At 64.3% G+C, this 18,229-nt stretch overlaps 2 protein-coding genes across 18 annotated transcripts in view; one reads left to right on the forward strand and one right to left on the reverse strand.

Annotated features, from left to right (window-relative positions):
- MCF2L (MCF.2 cell line derived transforming sequence like) overlaps nt 1-18,229 on the reverse strand; it is a 90,147-nt gene that overhangs the window by 25,812 nt on the left and 46,106 nt on the right. For all 17 annotated transcript variants that reach the window (XR_011466343.1, XR_011466344.1, XM_070380703.1 and 14 more), the window contains 3 exons: nt 13,550-13,633; nt 12,953-13,067; nt 3,012-3,102 (listed from right to left, as the gene is read on the reverse strand). Coding sequence is in view for 15 of the 17 variants with exons in the window: in XM_070380703.1 (XP_070236804.1) it covers nt 3,012-3,102; nt 12,953-13,067; nt 13,550-13,633 (290 nt within the window). In the remaining 2 variants the exon portion in view is untranslated. The remainder of the gene's footprint in view (nt 1-3,011; nt 3,103-12,952; nt 13,068-13,549; nt 13,634-18,229) is intronic.
- Nucleotides 13,632-16,616, forward strand: LOC138990226 (uncharacterized). Its single transcript, XM_070380714.1, has 2 exons — nt 13,632-13,877; nt 15,223-16,616. The coding sequence occupies exons 1-2, from the start codon at nt 13,659-13,661 to the stop codon at nt 15,988-15,990; spliced, it is 987 nt and encodes a 328-aa protein (XP_070236815.1). The 5' UTR covers nt 13,632-13,658; the 3' UTR covers nt 15,991-16,616.

The raw sequence follows: 18,229 nt of genomic DNA on the forward strand, positions 1-18,229 counted from the left end.
GTGGGCTCTGCCCTCGGTGGGGACACGGCAGGTCTGAGCTTAGGGACACCGGACTGTGGACCCTCCAATGTCGTATTTTCCAAGCCGAGCTGAAGGCATCCAAACAAGGAGAAAGAGCGCCCCGAAGGCGAGAACACGCAGCTCACGAGAGAGCACACAAGGCGGCTTAAAACAGCCTGGATTTCAGCGGTTATGTAAGCACCCAGGCTCACTCGAGTGGCCAGACACAGTTGGCCACTGGCAGCAAAGTGTGGCCGTCCAGGCTGGAGCGCCAGAGCCTGCAGGGGTCCCCTCACGGGCTCCGGCCCAGGGGTCTCCTCGTGGGCTCTGGCCCAGGGGTCCCAGCAGATGCCGGGTGGTCTCTCCCCTAACTCACCTTGGATGAAGCATAGCCTGGCAGGGCTGGCGGTCCAGATAGGTCTACGGCGGGGGATGGCGCCAGTGTGCCAGCTCTGCCCACCCCCTGCGGAGCCAGGGAGGAGATGGACCCGAAAGCTGGCTCGGGGTGGGGCGGGAACGGGGGCCCCGGGAGCAGCAAGGTGGGGCCTGCAGTGTCCCCGCCCCCGGGGCCTCATCCGGCGCCCTGCCAGGTCCGGCACCTGGTCACAGGGTCAGCCGCCTGCAGCCTGCTTGTCTACAGGGTTCTTGCTTCCCCGTGGATCCGCAGCACCGCCCACCACGCCAGGCACACATCAGCGTCTCAATAAATGTGCTGAAAACATAAACAGGACTTCTGGCATTACTACGATCAGTAAATTCTTGTAAGAAAAAGCACTGGAGTTGATCGAGAATTTTTGACAATTTTGCTGGAAAATGTTCTCTTCTGGGGTTTCCAAAGCAATACTGGGTAACTGTAAGGCTTACAGAAACAAACCTACATTTTTAATGCTGTCAGAATCAGTGCAAAAATCAGTTATGATTCTCACAAAACAAAGTTTTAAAGATGCACCAGCTCTCTTCGGAAGTTCACCTGATTATCAGCTCGCTGAAGAAGACCATGTTCCCATTCGGCCGCAGGAGAGCGCAACCGACAGCTGGTCTGCCCTGTGCCATCCTGCTGGCTCGCTGGGGACCTCAGGGACTGTTATTAAAAGTGATTTGTCTGTTTCTTAGCAAACAATCCTGCCTTTGATCAGCCTTGCTAACTGACCTGGAGTGGCTGATTAGCTGGAGAGGTATTTACAAGGCTCTTGTCACGCCGAGGGCCCAGGATGGGTTGTCGGCCACACGAACATGGACAAGGCTGGCCCTGACCTCGAGGGACCGCGGTGTGCAGACAGGGAGGGTGCCCCGCCGGGAGGGGAGGCCAGGCCGGGCCTGAGCGAGAGCTGCTCTGGGGGGCGCTGGGGGCTGCGGAGGGCGCAGTGGGAGCCACCCCGCCCCCGGGGGAGGGCACCCCAGGGGCAGGAAATGGCACGGACGTGCGGTCTGGAGGCACATCCCCCCGAGAAGCAGCTGACTGACGCCCGTGCATACCAGTGCCCGTCCGAGACGCACACCAGTGAGACAGACGCACGCAGGAGACCTGGGCGATCGCTAGACCTGAAAACGTGGGTCTAACCGTGTAACCTCTCAAAACAGCAGCACACTCGACGAGACCCACTGCCATCCAGCCCGGGACTACCTTGCTGATTCCGGAATCGTCTAGGAAGTCCTGTCACCTGACCCACTGGCTCTTACAGTTTAGTCCTTCATCTGGCCAGGCAGGCGACACCCATGTGCAAACCCACATTAAAACTTAAAGCGGTGAAAGGGACACACGGGCGACCGGCTGGTGGTGCACAGTCCCGTGAGCTGCTGAGGACTCAAAGGCACGGGAGAGCTGACGGTGACGTCTACACACGACTGTACTCTTCTGAGACCTCCCGAGTTTAGACCAGTTTCAGGTACACGACAATGTGGAGGGTGTGTGGCCGGCGCGGGGAGGGGGGTGGGGAGGGAGACGACGTGTCAGGAGGACGAGGCTGGGCCGGCCCCAGGACAGGTGAGCACCAGGACCTCCAGTGGTGAGCCTCGGAGCGGGGCCCGAGCACTGGGAGGAGGAGCCGGATCTTCCGCCCCCTGACCCCAGCACAGCAGCCTCAAAGGGGCCAGCGCAGGACGCAGAACAAGGGCCTGGGGGCGGGTCACCCATGGGGTCGGGAGAGCGCAGAGTTGCAGCCCGGACCCCAGCGCAGGCGCTCCGGGCCGCTCTCCCGCAGACAAGCACACTTTCCGTCCTGTCTGCAGGGAGAAGCGCTCCCCACCTCTCTACCCAGCTTGAGCGGGGGTGGAAGCTAGCGCCAAAAATAAGAGCGGGCTCTCTGCTGGCTGCACCGCCCTCTCCAGCTATCCCGTGGCTAAAAACCGCCCCGCGCTGCAGGCAGCGGTTCTTCTGCCCTGAAGGGCAGCCACGGTCTGCAGACTGGAGGCCTCCAGTGGCCACGAGGGTCACCAAGGATGACGGCTGATAACCTGACTCGGTCACGAGACTAAAGAAGAAACAGCCCGTTTGGAAGGAGAAAACAACACAGGAAAAGCTAGTCAACATAGCCCCACACCCGCAGCCTGAAGGTCCCTGTGACACACTCGTCACCCTCGAGAACGGCCACCCCGTAGGTCACTCAGTCGCTCACACGCTCAGCGTCAGACACAAACCGAAAGTGACATTGCTTTCAAGGTATAACACAGCCCCTGAGAGCTAACCCACGTGAGTAGTTGCACACAACAGGTGCACAGAAGTACATGCACGCACACACACGCACACACTTGTACACGTATGCAAAATGCGCACACACATGCGCATGCACACGTGTGCACATGCACACACACACGTGCCCGAGCAGCTCGAGGAGCCCAGGGAGGTGTGCGCTGGCCCTGCCCAGGCCCCAGCTGGAGTCCACCTCGGCCTTGGGCCCCACCGTGTATGCAGCCCCAGCCAGGACCCAAAGCGCCACTGGGCAGGAAAGGCCATGTCCCCTGCCCGGAGAAGGCGTGGAGGTCGCTGGCCCGGCAACGACACCGACACTTACCGCTATTCTCAGGATGGACGCCTTGACCGAGGTCCATCTGTCCTGCCTGCGGTCTATGACCAGGATGAACCCGATGCCAGCGTCCTGCAGGCTGAAACGAGAGGGCGCGGTCAGCACGCACCCGGAGGTCTGGCCGTGGCTGCAGCACGTCTCCGGGAAGAGCTCGGGGTGAATGGCCGCCCCTGAGACCCTCACATCGCTGCTGCTCCACCCAGCACCGCGGCCAGGGCAGGACGGAGCCGCTTGCGGCGCTGCCCCGAGCTCGCCGGGCACCTCCCTCACAGGGCTCGCTCCGACCGCGGTGGACAGACCAGCGCCGCGTTACTTCCCGCCCTGACACCACCCAGCTCGCAGTGCAGAGAGGCGGGCCAGGCCCCTCCGTTCCCAGAGCCCGGCTACTCCACCCGGAGCCCAGCAGCTTCCCTCCACGTGGACTCGCCAGTGAGCCCGTCACAGGGAGCCTGCACCCGGGGGTTACGTCAGCCCCAGCATCTGGTCCCCCCAGCTCATCCACGGTCTACAATCACCGTCTAGGCTGATGGCACGGCTGCAGCTTGGGGAGAGCCCCCTGCGGCGCCCGGCAGTGCGCAAGCATCCGATGGAGACGGGAGAGGAGAGGCGGCTTCTCGCAGTGGCAGCATCCGTGAGAAAGATGCTGAGGCCGGGATCGACAGCCCATCCCGCTCAGCCTGACGCGCCTGAGTCACCGCCGACCCGGAGGCGATTCTGCGGGACGACCCGCCCCCAGCCCTGCCAGCCGGCGTGGGCAGCAGCGCCCGCCAGCCAATCCCGCGAAGGACTGAGAGCGCAGGCCTAGGCTCCAACTGGAGCGCTGATTGCCAAGTCTCTGCACATACCCGGGAGCCACAGCCGTGCTTAAATAAAACCCAGAAATACATGGAATACATATAAATTATGTGGCCGTGGCGGTACTCTGCCTGCTGCAAACCTTATGTAACACGATGAGAGCTGAAACAGCCCAAACCTCCCTGATCTCAGAGCAGGGACAGAGACACAGTCACACCTGTGTGGGTATGCACACCTGTGCCTGCACTCCTGTGTGGGACCGTGCACTCCCATACAGGAGCAGGCACTCCTGTGTGGGACCGTGCACTCCCGTGCAGGAGCAGGCGCTCCTGCGAGGGTACATGCACTCCCGTGCAGGAGCAGGCGCTCCTGTGTAGGTGCGTGCACGCCTGTGCAGGTGTGCACACCTGTGTGGGTTAGGGTCTTCTGCTGAGACTGCCCACCCCCAGTGGCCCCTCTCCTCTGGGGGGACAAGTCACAGGCTGCGCCCTGACGACCGCCACTTCTGCACAGCCTGTGTCTGCAGCGCCCGCCTCTGACCAGCTGCCCCGTGCCCCCACTCCTCCTGGGCCCGCAATGCCTCCTCTGCGGCCCCTGTGCCGACGGCCTGTTCCTTTTAGAAACAGGCAGGGCGGGCGGCCTGGCCACGGGCTGGGGGCCGCGGCCCGAGGCCTCCACTCTACCTCCTGCCTCACTCGCACGTCCCAGCTGCCCCCCACCGCCCAGTCCCTTGGGGTTCACTCGCTCTGTGCGTGTGAACGCCAGACGGTAAAGACTCCGTGACATCAGAGCCTCCTGCTGCGCCCACAACGCACGCGCCAGCATCATGACCAGCACTGACAACAGAGGCAGCGGAGAGGCGAAGGCGCCTTTGAAAACAGCCGCTTCAGGTGAATGTAAGGAACCTACCGGATTCACGAACACGTGCCCTGGAGGGCAGGTTTTAGGCCAGCAGGTGTGGAGCAGGCAGCTCAACTTCCTGGTTTAGGAAACACACAGACCCGAGCTCTGTGGTCACCTGGCCACTGCCCAGCAGGGGCTGGTGGGGCAGCCTGAGGGACGGGCCCCTCCCACCCATGGGCCCTGCACCAAAGCTTAGACTGTGCCTCTGTCAACCCTCGTAATGACCCAGAGGCAGCCAGAGCCACGGACGGAGGCTCAGACAGACAAGTCATTTGCCCAGTCATGCAGCTGGTGAGCACAGACGGGACGCCCATGGGCTGGCTCCCCGTCCAGACAGCATCCGCCGTGCAGGGCAGAGCAGCCCCTCCGTCCCGCCCACCTGGGACTGTGTCGGGCCAGGCAGGGTCCTCCGTTTCAGGGGGCCTGGCCCCAGAAGCAGACGGCAAAGAGGCCCCACCCCAGGACCTGGCTCGATGCCACGAGTGGGTTCTCCCAGCCCAGTCTCGTCTCCACCATGGCTCCACCGCCAGACGCAGCAGGAGGAGCCTCATGTGAGGACCCGGGGCTCCCCCGCAGCCCCTTCCACCCCTAGGACTAGAGCCCTAGAGCCAGGCCGCGTGGCCTGCCCTGCCCCCAGGAGCCCGGGCCCAGCCCCCGGGGCCCATCCACCACCCTGTGCCCACAGAAGGGCCTGTCTATGACCTCACGCGCCCAGGAGAGAGGGTGGGCGGCCCATGCTTGGTCACTGAAAAGGCAGGTCCCCCGGGGTCCCTGTGCTCCAGGCCTGGGGCGGACTGCGCTGAAGGCAGCAGACGAGGAAACTGGAGCAAATTACCCGGAAGCTGCAGCCACGCGGACGAGCCCCCGGACCCAGGCACACGCGGGCGTGCGCACACACAGACGTAACCCGCAGCCTCCTGACGGCCACTCGGAGGGGCCGCCGAGGCTGATGAGTCGCTTTTGGCCCAAACAGTCCAACAGGCAGAGCGGTCTCGCAGGCTCTGGTTCCGGGAGCCACGCGTGCCCGGGGGTCCCCTCTAGCACCCCAGGCCTGCTAACTCCTCGGGGGGCCCGGGCACGGCCAGCTGCGCTCAGACCTCCCGCTCGCGGCTGAGCAGCCCGAGGGCGGCCTTGAGACCAGGCCTGAGGTCCCCGCATCTCCCTGCCCAGCTCCAGGCCCTGTTCACATACCTGACACATCACAGAGCAGGGTCGGGCGGAGACTCGGAGACTCTGGGCCCAGCCCGGCCTCACCCCCGCCCACAGGGCTCCCGGCGGGCCTCGACCCGGGGGAGGGTCAGTGTTCCCGGGGCCACGTGGACATGGGCCCGCTCAGCCTGGCGCTGGGGCGGGGAAGCAAGCCCAGCAGTGCGGCTGGGGGGCCTAGTGGGCCCTTGTGGGAGGGGCTGGCAGGAGATGCGGGCAGGCTGGCGTCTGTCTCAGATCAGGCCTGGCAGGTGCGGACAGGAGTCAAGGAAGTGGGTCCCCAGGGCCCGTGGGAGGGAAGCTCTGGCCTCCCAGAGGGGCCCTGGATGAGCAGATGGGTCCTGGGGACTGGGCCAGCCAGGGGGCGGGGGTGGGCGGGGAGGGGATGGGTGAGCCAGGCCGGGGATTGGGGTGATGGGGAGAGGATGGGGAGGAGATGGGGCCAGGCGGGGCGGGGGCTGGGGCGGGTGAGACACAGTCTGACTCGCAGGCCCCCCTGCCCCAACCACACTGCTTTGCCCATCTCTCTCTCTCTCCATCCCACCCTTGGACAGGGTCTGGGAGGCTGCGAACGTCACAGAGACGTGGCTGGGCCCTGTACTGGGCCTGGGCTTGCCCGCCGGGTCTGGGCGCGGGGCCGTGGGGTAGGGCCACAGCGCTCAGGCCCAGCCCTGGTTCTGGCCGCCTCTCCTCCGTCCTCCCAACTCAAAGCTGCCCCGTTAAGCACCACTCATGCAGCAGGCTCTTCCTGCTGGTCAGCTTGTCAGAGCTCGACGGCAAGAAAAGCCTCGGACCTTTCACAAAGCTCCCCATGCGATGACAGCACCGCACCCACCCTCAGGCTCTGCAGCCGTCAGGGTCAGACGCGCGCCGGGCACAGCAGGATGGGGCAGGCGTCCCGGGCGCACAAACTGCCGCGACCCCCCACGGCCCAGCGGGTGCTCAGCTGTGTCCAACTCTGCGAGCCCAGGGACTGCAGCCCGCCAGGCTCCCCGGTCCATGGGCGTCTCCAGGCTAGAATACTGGGGTGGGTGGCCATTTCCTGCTCCAGGGGATCTTCCCAGCCCAGGGATCAAACCCAGGTCTCCTACACTGCAGGCAGATTCTTTACCATCTGAGCCACGAGGTGGGGGAGAAATCCCACCAAGCACATGCTGCTGTGCTGCTGCTGAGTCGCCTCAGTCGTGTCCGACTCTGTGCGACCCCACAGACGGCAGCCCACCAGGCTCCCCCGTCCCTGGGATTCTCCAGGCGAGAACACTGGAGTGGGTTGCCATTTCCTTCTCCAATGCATGAAAGTGAAAAGTGAAAGTGAAGTCGCTCAGTAGGGTCTGACTCTTTGCGACCCCATGGACTGCAGCCCACCAGGCTCCTCCATCCATGGATTTTCCAGGTAAGAGTACTGGAGTGGGTGCCATCGCCTTCTCCGCCACCAAGCACACAGATTCCATAAGTACATTAAACACACACACTCGGGGCCACCTCTTTGTAACCGGAGTGACTGCTCCCGTGAGGGCATAAGCCTGGCGCCCCTCTGGAAGCCAGACTCCCGTGAGGACCCTCCGGGATCCGTGTTACCTGTTTTGTGTGCAGGCTCCAGGTCGGGGCTGGCCCGTCCGCCCATGCCCTCCGAGTGGGTCCTGGGCCCAGCCGCGGTCCTCGCTGGAGCTGCTCAGGCACCTCCCTCCTCCCGGAGCTGAAACCCCAGCCGAGGCAGCCTCTGGGTGCATAGCCCCACTGTGTGCACAGGGTGCTCGGTCAGCCTGGGCTCCCCAGGGAGGGGCTCCCCACGCCCCTCACGCAGCACGGAGCGAGCCCCCTCCTCCCGGGCGGGTCTCGTCCTCCTCCCACAGGTGAAGGGCAGGGTCGGCCGCCCTGAGCTGGACACCAGCACGTCACAGCTGCGTATCCCCCGGGTAGGGACAGCCCACGCTTGCACTGCACAATACGGCAGCCCCGGCCCCTGGGAACTGAAGGACGGCCAGCCTGGGCCGGGAGCTGAACTTTTATGTTATTTAACTTTAATTTTTCAAGTTAAATGACACTGGACAGCAGTGACAGAAAAAAGATGACAAGACAGAAAGCAGGCGGAGACGGGTGGCCCCTGCTCCCCAGGAGAACGAGATCGGGAAGACGGAGAGACAGCCCGTGGGGAGAGGCTGCCCCGTGGGGAGAGGCTGCCCCGTGGGGAGGGGACCCTGAGCTTCAGACACACGGGCCAACGGGCTGGGGCCGGCCACGGGTGGCAGTGAGAATGGTCTTCACTTGCTTCTTTCGTGAGCCCGAGGGCCTGAGGGCGGCTACAGCAGAGCTCCCCACCCGCCTGACGGGGAGCAAGGCCGCTCTGACGGCAGGAAGCCGAGGGCGGCCCCAGGTGGGGCTCAGTGCCCGGTCCATCCACACCAGAGGCAGCTGCAGAAGGACAGGCAGGGCGCCCACCACAGGCCATCGACAGGAAGGGGCTGGGATGGCACGCGTGTGCAGTCTGGTTTCAGGAGATGTGCACAGGGACGCAGCCAGACGCTCCCTGTGGTTTCCTGTGGGGAGGGTGAGAGCTACTGCCAGTCCACAGATGTCTGGGGTGTTCGGGACGCGTTCACATGTTTTCTGTCTTTATGTGCAAAAGTCAACCGAAAATTCATGTGGACGTCACAGCCACAGCAAGAAGTGAGGTGCTGCCAGGGGCTGAAGGCCAGCTGATCTACAGCTTAGTGAGCTTGACAGGGCAGCCCAGCGGCCACATGGGGTGGGGAGCAGCCTGGCTGCAGGACTGCATGAGGCGAGGCCCAAACACAGGGCTGGAGCTTAAGCACAGCACTTAAACCCTGCTCCTTCCACACGCGCCCTGCATTTCTGTCGTGCAGCCCACACAAACTGCGTGTGGGGACATGTGTGCATGTGTGTGGTCTGCATGCTCGTGTGTGGTGTGTGCGCACAGGTGTGCAGTATACACTCACTCCTATGCATGTATGAGCGTACGTGTGTGTGGTGTGTGATGCATGCCTGTGTGTGCATGTGGGTGTGGTGAGTGCACACACACCTGTGTGTACCTGTGGTGAGTACACACACACACGTACCTATGTGTGCACATGTGTGGTGAGCACATGTTCCCCAGTGTGTACACACATTTGGTGCGTGCATGCACCCCTGTACCTGTGTGTACACACATGTGTGAGCATGTGTACACCTGTATCTGTGCACGTGTGGTGAGCATACATATGCCTGTGTGTACACACGTGGGGTGTGCATGCACCCGTACCAGTGTGTACACACATGTGGTGAGCACACTCATGCCTGTGTGGCGGTGACCTGTGTGCGTGAACCTCTCCTTGGAGTGGCCCACCACGAAAACCACCTGGGTGAGGCTCCTCTGTCTCCAGCAGTGGGGTGATCTGAGCCGGGTCCACAGAAAGTCCACATCCTTATCGGCCTCAAGTCATCTGGGACCCAGGCCTGTGGTTCCCAGGCTGGGGAGGGGCAGCAGGTGTGCAGGAAGGTGACCCTTAGATGTTATCTTCCAAACATGGCGGGCAGGTATTGGGGGCCCCCAGGGATCCTGCAGGGCAGCTAAGTGGGTCCTTCAGAGAAAAGCCAGAAACCTGCCATCTCAGTGTTGGCAACACTGTGACCCTGCATGTGAGTGTGCATGTGTGTTCCTGTGTGCATCTGCACGGGTGTGCACCTGTGCCCACAGGGAGGCCTCCGGTGACCACCTTCACTGGGAGGGGGTCAGCTTTTGCCGCAAGGAGGGAGGGAAGGGGGAGGGGCGTTTTCCAGGAGACCAGGAACAGGCTTCCTGTTCTCGTGTGTCTGCAGCGTCCAGGCGAGGCCTGTCCGGCAGCCAAGAGCTTCAGAATGATCCGCGACCGTGAACCAGACACAGCCGCCTGAGCTGGCTATGCCGTCCCTGTGTGAGATGACAGAGAGCTAAGAGCAGGGGACAAAGGTTTCAGAGGACCAAGGGAAGCTTGTTTGGTGAGCGTGGAGTCAGCGTCTGGGAAGCCGGGGGCTCGTCCACTGGACCTGCGTGGACTGTAGAGCCCGTCTAGTTGCAGATCGCCCCCGGCCTGCCTGGAGTCGGTGCCGCCTGGGGTTTCTAAAGGCGCCCCGCCCTGTCCCCGGCCTCCGGACTCCCTAGTTTAGGAGACTCGGGACCGCAGTACCGGCTGCGGCCACCAGGTGGCAGCCCGCCACACGCCGGGTCCCACACGTGCGGGCAGCGCCCCTTCCCTGCTTTACCCACCGAGTGTCTCCCCACCTTTAAAGGTGCACCGACCCTTCCAGAAATGCAGCTGCGTGTGAGCTGATGGGCGGCAGCACTTCGGCTTCCCTCACTCAGGGCCGATCCCCACCACGCCCCAGGAATCGCCCGACAGCACTGGGGGGTCGGGTGGGGGGCAGGGCTCGGCGTGCGGGCCCCCCAGAGCCCCGCCTGCTGGACGGCCTGTCGGGCAGCCCCTCCCCCGCTGGCCCTTCACGCAACTGAAGAAAGACCAGTCGGTCCCAACGTGGGGTTTCACTCCGGGTGGAAGGGCAACGGGTCCACCGGATCCCCGCTACACCCTGCACCCGGAAGAGGAGACCGCGAACAGAACATGCGTGACCATCACGATACACACTTCCGCCTAGAGGCGGAGCCGCGGGCCTGCGCCGCACGCACGTCCACACACCACGGCCCCGCAGGCGCACAGGCACACACTCCTCAGCTTCAGCGGGAAGCATGTGCCGTGCTGGCAGGGACCCCGCGGACAACCCTGGAGGTCGCCTCGCTGGGGTGAGAACCCCTTAAAAGGGGGAGAGATAAAGGTACCAGTCCCCCTGAAGGGGCGGCAGGGGTGCGGGGGTGAGGGACGGGGCGGGGGGCCTGACCCCCAGGCCTAAGCTGATTTCACTCCGTGAACGAGGCCTGTCTGTACAGCAAACACTCACCGAGGAGCCGCTGTCTGATCTGCGCGCGGGCGCGGGGCAGACACAGACTAACACCGAGCCCCGGCGAACGGGGACAGCCCAGGTGAGCCCGCGAAGCTGGGCCACCAGTGGACTGGGGCCTGGGGGTGGGGGGCATAATGGAAAGCCCCCCAGAGGAGGGGGCCTGCACTCGAGAAGGAGCCACCCGGGCCGAGGGAGCGAGAGCAAGGGCCCCGAGGCCAGGAGGCCTGAGGGTCAGCAGCACCAGTGGGGGTGGTGACCCAAGGAGGGGAGACCAAGAGGGTGGGAGGTCAGCCTGCTGTGCCCAGAAAAGGCTCACCTCTGCCCTGCCAGAAAGAAAAGTACCTCTGCCCTTTCCACGCCTGAGAGTGACCTGAAACAGATTCCCGCACCGGCAGGGAAGGTCGCCCCAGAGAATCATCTTAAGGGGGCAGTGGGAGACCACAGAAGCCCCCATGGCCCCTGGCTCAGCCAGCGCGGAGAGGTCACTGCAGATGGCTGCCCGCTGGGCGTGTGGTCCAGGGCTTACCACTGCCTTGGCTGGGGCTGGGGAGCCAGAGACGGTTTGTGGCCACTTCCGGCCTCAGGACTCCGGCCGCACGTCCCTGCACGGGGGCGCGAGGGGGACAGCCAGGGGATGGGGTGGCAACGCAGCGGCCAGGGCTCTCCAACCCCGGGAGGAGCACACAGCTCACCCGCCTTTGCAGACACCTGCTGTCTCTGACTCCCCCGCCTACGGCCCAGGGAGGAGGAGTGGGCGCTTGGCTGGCTCCATGCAGGGACCTAACACAGGTGTGGGTGATGTCTCCACCGGGGGCAGGTGGCACCGCTCTCGGCTCCCAGGTGAAGGGCTGAGAACAGGGACTCAGACCCTCCGTAGGCAGCGTCTACATGGACCTTACTGTGCTGTGAGCTCCACTGCCCAACCTGGGACGGACCTGAGGTTCACAGGCAATGGTGGGGGGCAAGCCACAGGGAACGAGGGTCACAGGGGAGCACAGGAGTGGCGTCACAGTGGGCCGAGGGCCACGCCCCTCCTGGACATGGAGCATCCACCCCGGAGACATCACGGAGGGGAGCTTGCTGGGCCAGAAGCCCGCCCTCTGGAGGACCAGCAAGACCACTTGGGGCCCACGGTTAGCAGCCCACAGTCAGCCGTCTCCCTGTTAAAATCCTGGGCTTCCTGAAACCAGTGTAGCTGCCCTTCCTCTTACTGGCCTGTCCACGGTGTCCCATCCCCAGGGCCGGGTGGCTTTTCCATGTCCCCCTGCTGGGAAGCCAAGAGCCAGACCTACCATCCTGGGTCCCCACCCCAAACACCCCTCGGTGCCACTCCACACGGGCAGCTCCACCTCCTGCCCTCTCGAGACCCTTGAACCCACTCAAGCAACGTCCCCCTGAGGTCCAGGGCCCTTGTCCATGGGACAGGAGCAACAACTGCCTTCCTGGCTGGAAATCCAGGGGTGACGGTAAACAAGACGCAGGATCGCCAGCCTCCATGAAGTCCCTCACGGCTTGCCCGAGGGCCCTAAGGAAGACTGGTCACTCCCAGGACAGTGGCTGGACCACCCACCTCAGCTCGGCTGCTCGGAGCCTGGCCCTGCAAGTCGGGTCCACAGAAAGAGGGGACGGTGACCACAGATCCCCACCCCACCCTGTGGTGCCGTCTAGGTCTTTCTCCCAAGTGACCCTCACCACCGACGGCCTGTGGAAGGGCTTTTCCATCCTAACACCCCACCCATGCTGCATGGTGAGGGGCCAGTGCTGACCGGGTCCTGGCAGTCACACCTGCCGTTCTGCCAGCCTCCTAGATTAGACCATCTCATCGCTCTGTGACCCGGAACCTGGCCAAGGGGGCATGCTGACCGCAACCTCGGGGCGAGCCGGCCCTGCACTCACCTCCCCCTTGGGCACTTCGAAAAAGAGAAGCATCAGCCACCAGGCCATTCCCTGCGGCCCAGCGGGTTGGCCGGAGCAGGAGGTCCACACCTCACCCGTCCAAGGAGGGCACCCGGGCACCGCTGCATCCACCCTGGCCCCCTGGCCGTGGAGGAGTCTCTGCACCCCTCGAATGAGGAATCAGGGCCCTCACGCACCTGGGGATGCTGGTGAGGTAGGTCATGACATTCTGGAAGTCCTGGTCTGGGACGTCTCCGAAGGCCGGGTAGTCGGGAAAGGTGATGACCGGGCTGCCGTCCTGGCCCCGCCCGCCTGCGGAGAGCGCAGGGCAGCAGTCGGCACCCCTGGGGCCGCAGGGGCGGATGGCCCTAGATCCCACCGCGGGGATCTGGGGCAGAGCCCCAGCGCTCCTGCACCCCGCCCAGCGCCCCGCTCCCGGAGCCCGGCCTCGCGGGATCACAGAGCCCCGGCACCCTCCACACGCGCCCCGCCCCGCCCCGCCCCTGCCCCATAGCCCCGCCCCACCCACGCCCCCTGCACCCCGCCCACGCTCCTGAGCCCCGCCCCCTGCACCCAGCTCCGCCCGCGCCCGCCCACCACACCCAGTCCCGCCCATGAGCCCCGCCCCTGCACCCAGCCCCGCCCACGCCCCTTTAGCCCCGCCCCGCTCTTAGCTCCGCCCATGCCCCTGCACCCGGCCCACGCCCCTGAGCCCCGCCCCTGCACCACGCCCCGTGCCCTGCCCACTACATCCAGCCGCACCCCGCCCCGCCCCGCCTGGCCTCGGCACTCACCTGACAGGTAAGCGAAGCGCTTCTGCAGCTGGTCCCGGATGTCGGCGGCACAGAGCGGGCTGATGTCGTGGTGCATGATCTCATCTGCGGGAGGACAGAGCAGACGGACATGCAGTCACCGGGGACCGCCCCCCGCGCCTCGGCTGGGTCAGCCCCACCGCGGACACCAAGGGGACCAGCGCTCGCGGCCCGGCAAGGGGGCTCCGCTTTCCTGTACAGAAACCCTTGTTCCTCAGCGCACAGAGAGCTGTGCGCGAGTGAGTCATCAAGGCAATGGCACCCCACTCCAGTACTCCTGCTTGGAAAATCCCATGGATGGAGGAGCCTGGTAGGCTGCAGTCCATGGGGTCGCTGAGGGTCCGACACGACTGAGCGACTTCACTTTCACTTTTCACTTTCATGCATTGGAGAAGGAAATGGCAACCCACTCCAGTGTTCTTGCCTGGAGAATCTCAGGGACGGGGGAGCCTGGTGGGCTGCTGTCTGTGGGGTCACACGGAGTCGGACACGACTGAAGTGACTTAGCAGCAGCAGTGTGTCAGAGGCACACAGAGAGGCGCAGGGATGGACACAGAAGGAGGAAGAGAGGGACAGGCAGGCAGAAGGGAGGCCGGGGGTGCAGAGCAGGGGCCAGGGCTTAGGACGGCCCCGGGACAGCTGCTCAGGGAGTAGGCCGCTTTGGTCTGCAAGCACACAGCCATGTCCTGAAAGTGGCCTAGGCCATCCCCAGGGCCCTCACCTGCTGTCTACACAATGACTCACTGGTCAGAATGGAAACCTGGCCACCACAGTGGGTCCAGACACACACCTGGCACCTCACCCCTGCCAGACACTGACCCTGAGCAGGGCTCCGAGCCCGTCCACAGCCTGAAGCCGACGCCCGCAAGTCCTAGACCAGGGCCAGCAGCGACCCAGTCACAGCCTGGAGGCATCGGCCAGAAACAAAGGATTAGCAAGACTCCTGGGAACGCAGACACGGACAGGGGTGTGTGAGGTGCTGGGGCGTCGGCAGGCGGCCACAGAGCCAGGGTTCTGGGCCCACAGGACCTGCATCTTAGCGCTTCCTGGCTGGTACCGCATGGCTGACATCCCGTGTTTGGTGTCTGAATGCCTGGGTGTCCTGGAGATTTCTCTACAGACACTCACGACTCACGCTGGTCACTGGCAAATGGCTTAAATCAGTTCTTCTATACCCGGATTAAGATACAGGCCCCTCACAGGCTGGAGATTTGGGCCACTGAGACCTTGGAGAGAGCTCAGTGGAGGTAGCGAAACACCCTCCGCCCTCCGCGTGGCCACGCGTCCATCCTGCAGACAGGCACGCGGGAGCAGGCGGTGTGTTAGGCGCACGGCGAGTCCCAGAACCCGGCTGCTGTCTGTGGGCCTGCTGCCCCCACACGGGGCCGCCCTGTGATTCTGCCTGGTGCAGACGAGGAGGGGGTGGGCCCTGCCCCTGGCCCGCTGGGCCAACAGAGCGGGCAGCACTCCAGGCCGGGACTGAGCGGGGTTCACGCCCATCACACTCGGGGCCGGGGCTCTGGCAGTTGGGCCATGGCAGCGTGGGGCAGTGCAGCCTCCCTGTGCACGGAAACCTCTCAGCTCTGCTGCTTTTGTGGGAGAAAAACAGCTGGAAACGATTGTGCCAAGAGAACGTGAGATGTTTCTAATTCCAGACGCGGTGGAGCACGGCCGTTACACTGCATTTGTTTGGAACACACGTCGGGTGTGACAGACACGCAGCTGCGAGGAGGCTGGGAGGCCAGGTTTCACACTGCCCACACTGTCGAGCACGGACCCTGGGCTCCTCGAGGCCGGCTTCTGCTGCCCAGGACAGGCGTGTCACAGAGACCTTCCCCTGGGCAGCAGTTCAGGTTTCAAAGCAGAGTGGCCTGCACGCTCCATTCAGACGAACAGACACGACTCCTCCATGTTCGGTGGCCACTGGCTGCCCAGCAGAAAGCGGAGAATCCCCGAGCAGTTTCCAGCCACCTCGAGGCCCGCGGTGTGTGTCACGTGGCCCCCCGTGGACGGCGGGTGCTGGGGGGAGATACTCACTTCTTTATCCTGCACTCGAGGGGCCACGGCTGGTTGAGAAGGAAGTGAGCTGCCGCCTGCCCCTTCTGTGGTCTGGGACGGGAAGTGGGGTCGCCCCGCCCACTAGCTCAGGGTCAGGGTCAGGGTCAGGGGACGCCCGGCTCCTCCACAGACCCGCTCTGTGTGTGCACAGTGCCTCACAGTTAACCACTGAGCCCAGCCTTCCTGTGGCCCAGACGTGCACGGAGACTCCAGGCTGTGACCTGTCACAGGGCCGTTTGAGGCGGGAGGGGTGCAGGGGGGAGGTCGGGAGGGGCTGGGCGCCTGGCGGGGGGAGGGGGTGCTCAGGGCCCCGGGACACAGAGCCTGCTGCCCGGTCAGGGGCCAGTGGGAATGGCCCTCGCTGAGCTCACGGCTCAGCCCTCTGGAGACCCAGCTCAGCTGTACACAAGGACAAAGCGGAAGGACCCCCCGCCGCCCTCGCTGGAATCCCTGCCCACAGAGCCGTCCCCTGAGTCCTGGTTGGTCTGGGCAGCATCAGAGAGTCGGTGGGGGGGTGGGGGGGCCACCCTTTCATCTTTACGCTGCTTCATCTTAACACAATCAGACTCCGGCAGCAAACTTCCTTCCTCTGGCAAATTGACTCCCGGACTCTCTCTTTAGGACGAGGATTTCATAACACATCATGGGCGGCCTCTGGCCCGTCCTGGCCGCAGGAAGGGCCTCTGAGTAGCTCTGTTTGCCACCCCACCTCGGGCAGGGAACACACACAGGGGCAGGGCTGGCGGGACACAGAGTGGACCCTGGTAACCCTGGAAACCCACCCCAGGTGGTGGTGGCCAGGGTCAAAGGGGCCCACAGGCCCAGCAGGAGCCTGGCGTTCAGCTTCGGGGGCTGGCTCCTGCCTCGCAGGAGACTTGGACCTCACCGCGAGGAGAGAGGAGGCTGAGCAGGGCTCCTGAGAAGGGGTCCGCAGCTGGCGAGAGGCCCTGGGCTGCGAAGTTCACTAAGTCCATCATGAGTTAATTCCCTTCCTTGTTTACATCTGGTTGAACGTCCACACCCAAGGCTTCTGTTTGTTTTCTATCAAAATACACCCGTGATGCCCTTTCAGAGTCCAAGGTGGAGAGTCCGTGGGGGCTTCCACCCGCTCACTCAGGCGGGAGTCCCAGCTCAGGACCCCCCCCCCCGGAATGCAGGGAGCAGTGTGCCTGGGGCTTCGAGCAGCTCCAGCCTGGCCCTAGGCCAGGGTGGGCCAGGTCAGCTCCCCAAGTGTCCGGTCCGGCAGGAGAGACGTCTCCATGGCGTGCGGTCTGGTCTGTGGCTCTGGGGTTAACCCTCCAGGATGCTGGAGACCTACATTCACCGGGGCTGAGTCTGCTCTCACAGCCCACCCGGGGTATTTTTAAGGAGTTATTTGTCACTGGATTAGGTACATACAGTTCCCATCATGTACGATGCGTCGTTAGCTCAGGGCACCAACAGTCTCCAGATTCCTGATCTCAGAAAGTGAATCCTCACGTATTTTAAAATAAAAGGCCCCATGTGAGAAGGTGCTCGACCAAACTCGTCCTCAGGGAAGGGCAAGCACGTGCAGGTTTGAAAACCGAAGGGCAGGGACCAACGAGGATCGAGCGTCAGCGCCCCGAGCGACTGGGAAGCAGGCCACGGGCCCTGAAGACGTTGTGTGTGGCTGAGAAGCTGGCGAGGTGTCGGGGGAGCTGAGTGTCCACGCCGCCGCCCACGTGAAGGAGGGATGCAGCGGAGCCTTGCAGGGCCGGGGGCCTGCCGGCCACACCTCAGGGAGACACGCATCTCTGGATGAAGCAGCACATCCAGGACTGAACTTATTCTCACGGATAGCGGGGTCAATGGAGGCCACGGAGAGGCTTTGGGAGATCCAACCACCCGGTGCCGGGGCTCCAAGGGAGCATGTCGGGGGATGGTCCTGCCTGCCCGGCCGCGGCCCAGAGGGGATGCATGAGCGGCGGGCAGGCCCTGACTGCAGAGCTCTGATGGAGGGCCTCCCCGGCGAGGCCTCCCTGGGGAGGGGTCCTGATGAAGCAGGTCCAGATCTGGGGGTGGGGTGGGACCCAGAGGAGGTCTGGTGGCCACAATGGGGGCAGTTTAAACACACGGCACTCGGAGTGCCCAGCCTGGGCAGGACGGACGGGGTGGTTCACACACACCTGCCCTGTGCCCACCCAGCAAGGAGTGGGAAGGCGGGCAGGCCAGGCACGGAGGGGAGGGAGGCCCAGGCTAGCCTGGGGGCCTCAGGTGTGGGGTCCGCACGGAGTCTGGGCACCAGGTCTCTGCAGACCTTTCCTCACCAACAAACGCGGCTCCTCCTGGGGACCCCGCTCCCGCCGGGCCCTTGGTGCAGCTCCTAAGCCCAGCCGGCCCGCCAGGCAGGGCACCACACGCAGGGACCCGCGGTCAATCATAGCGGGCAGAGTCCGTCGGGCCGCACAAGCCGGGCCCACCTCCACCCCGGGCCTGAGGCTTGGTCCTCGCCCAAACGTGCCGTCCTTCTCCAGGCGCCCGGGCCTGTGGCATCTGCCTGATGAGTGGAAGCCACCACTTAAACACACGCCCACCGGCCCGAGCCCCTGGGCCAGCACACACCAGAGATGGGAAAGACAGAGA

Source organism: Bos mutus, chromosome 12 (assembly GCF_027580195.1).
Source record: "Bos mutus isolate GX-2022 chromosome 12, NWIPB_WYAK_1.1, whole genome shotgun sequence".
In the NCBI taxonomy this organism is placed as follows: Eukaryota; Metazoa; Chordata; class Mammalia; order Artiodactyla; family Bovidae; genus Bos; species Bos mutus.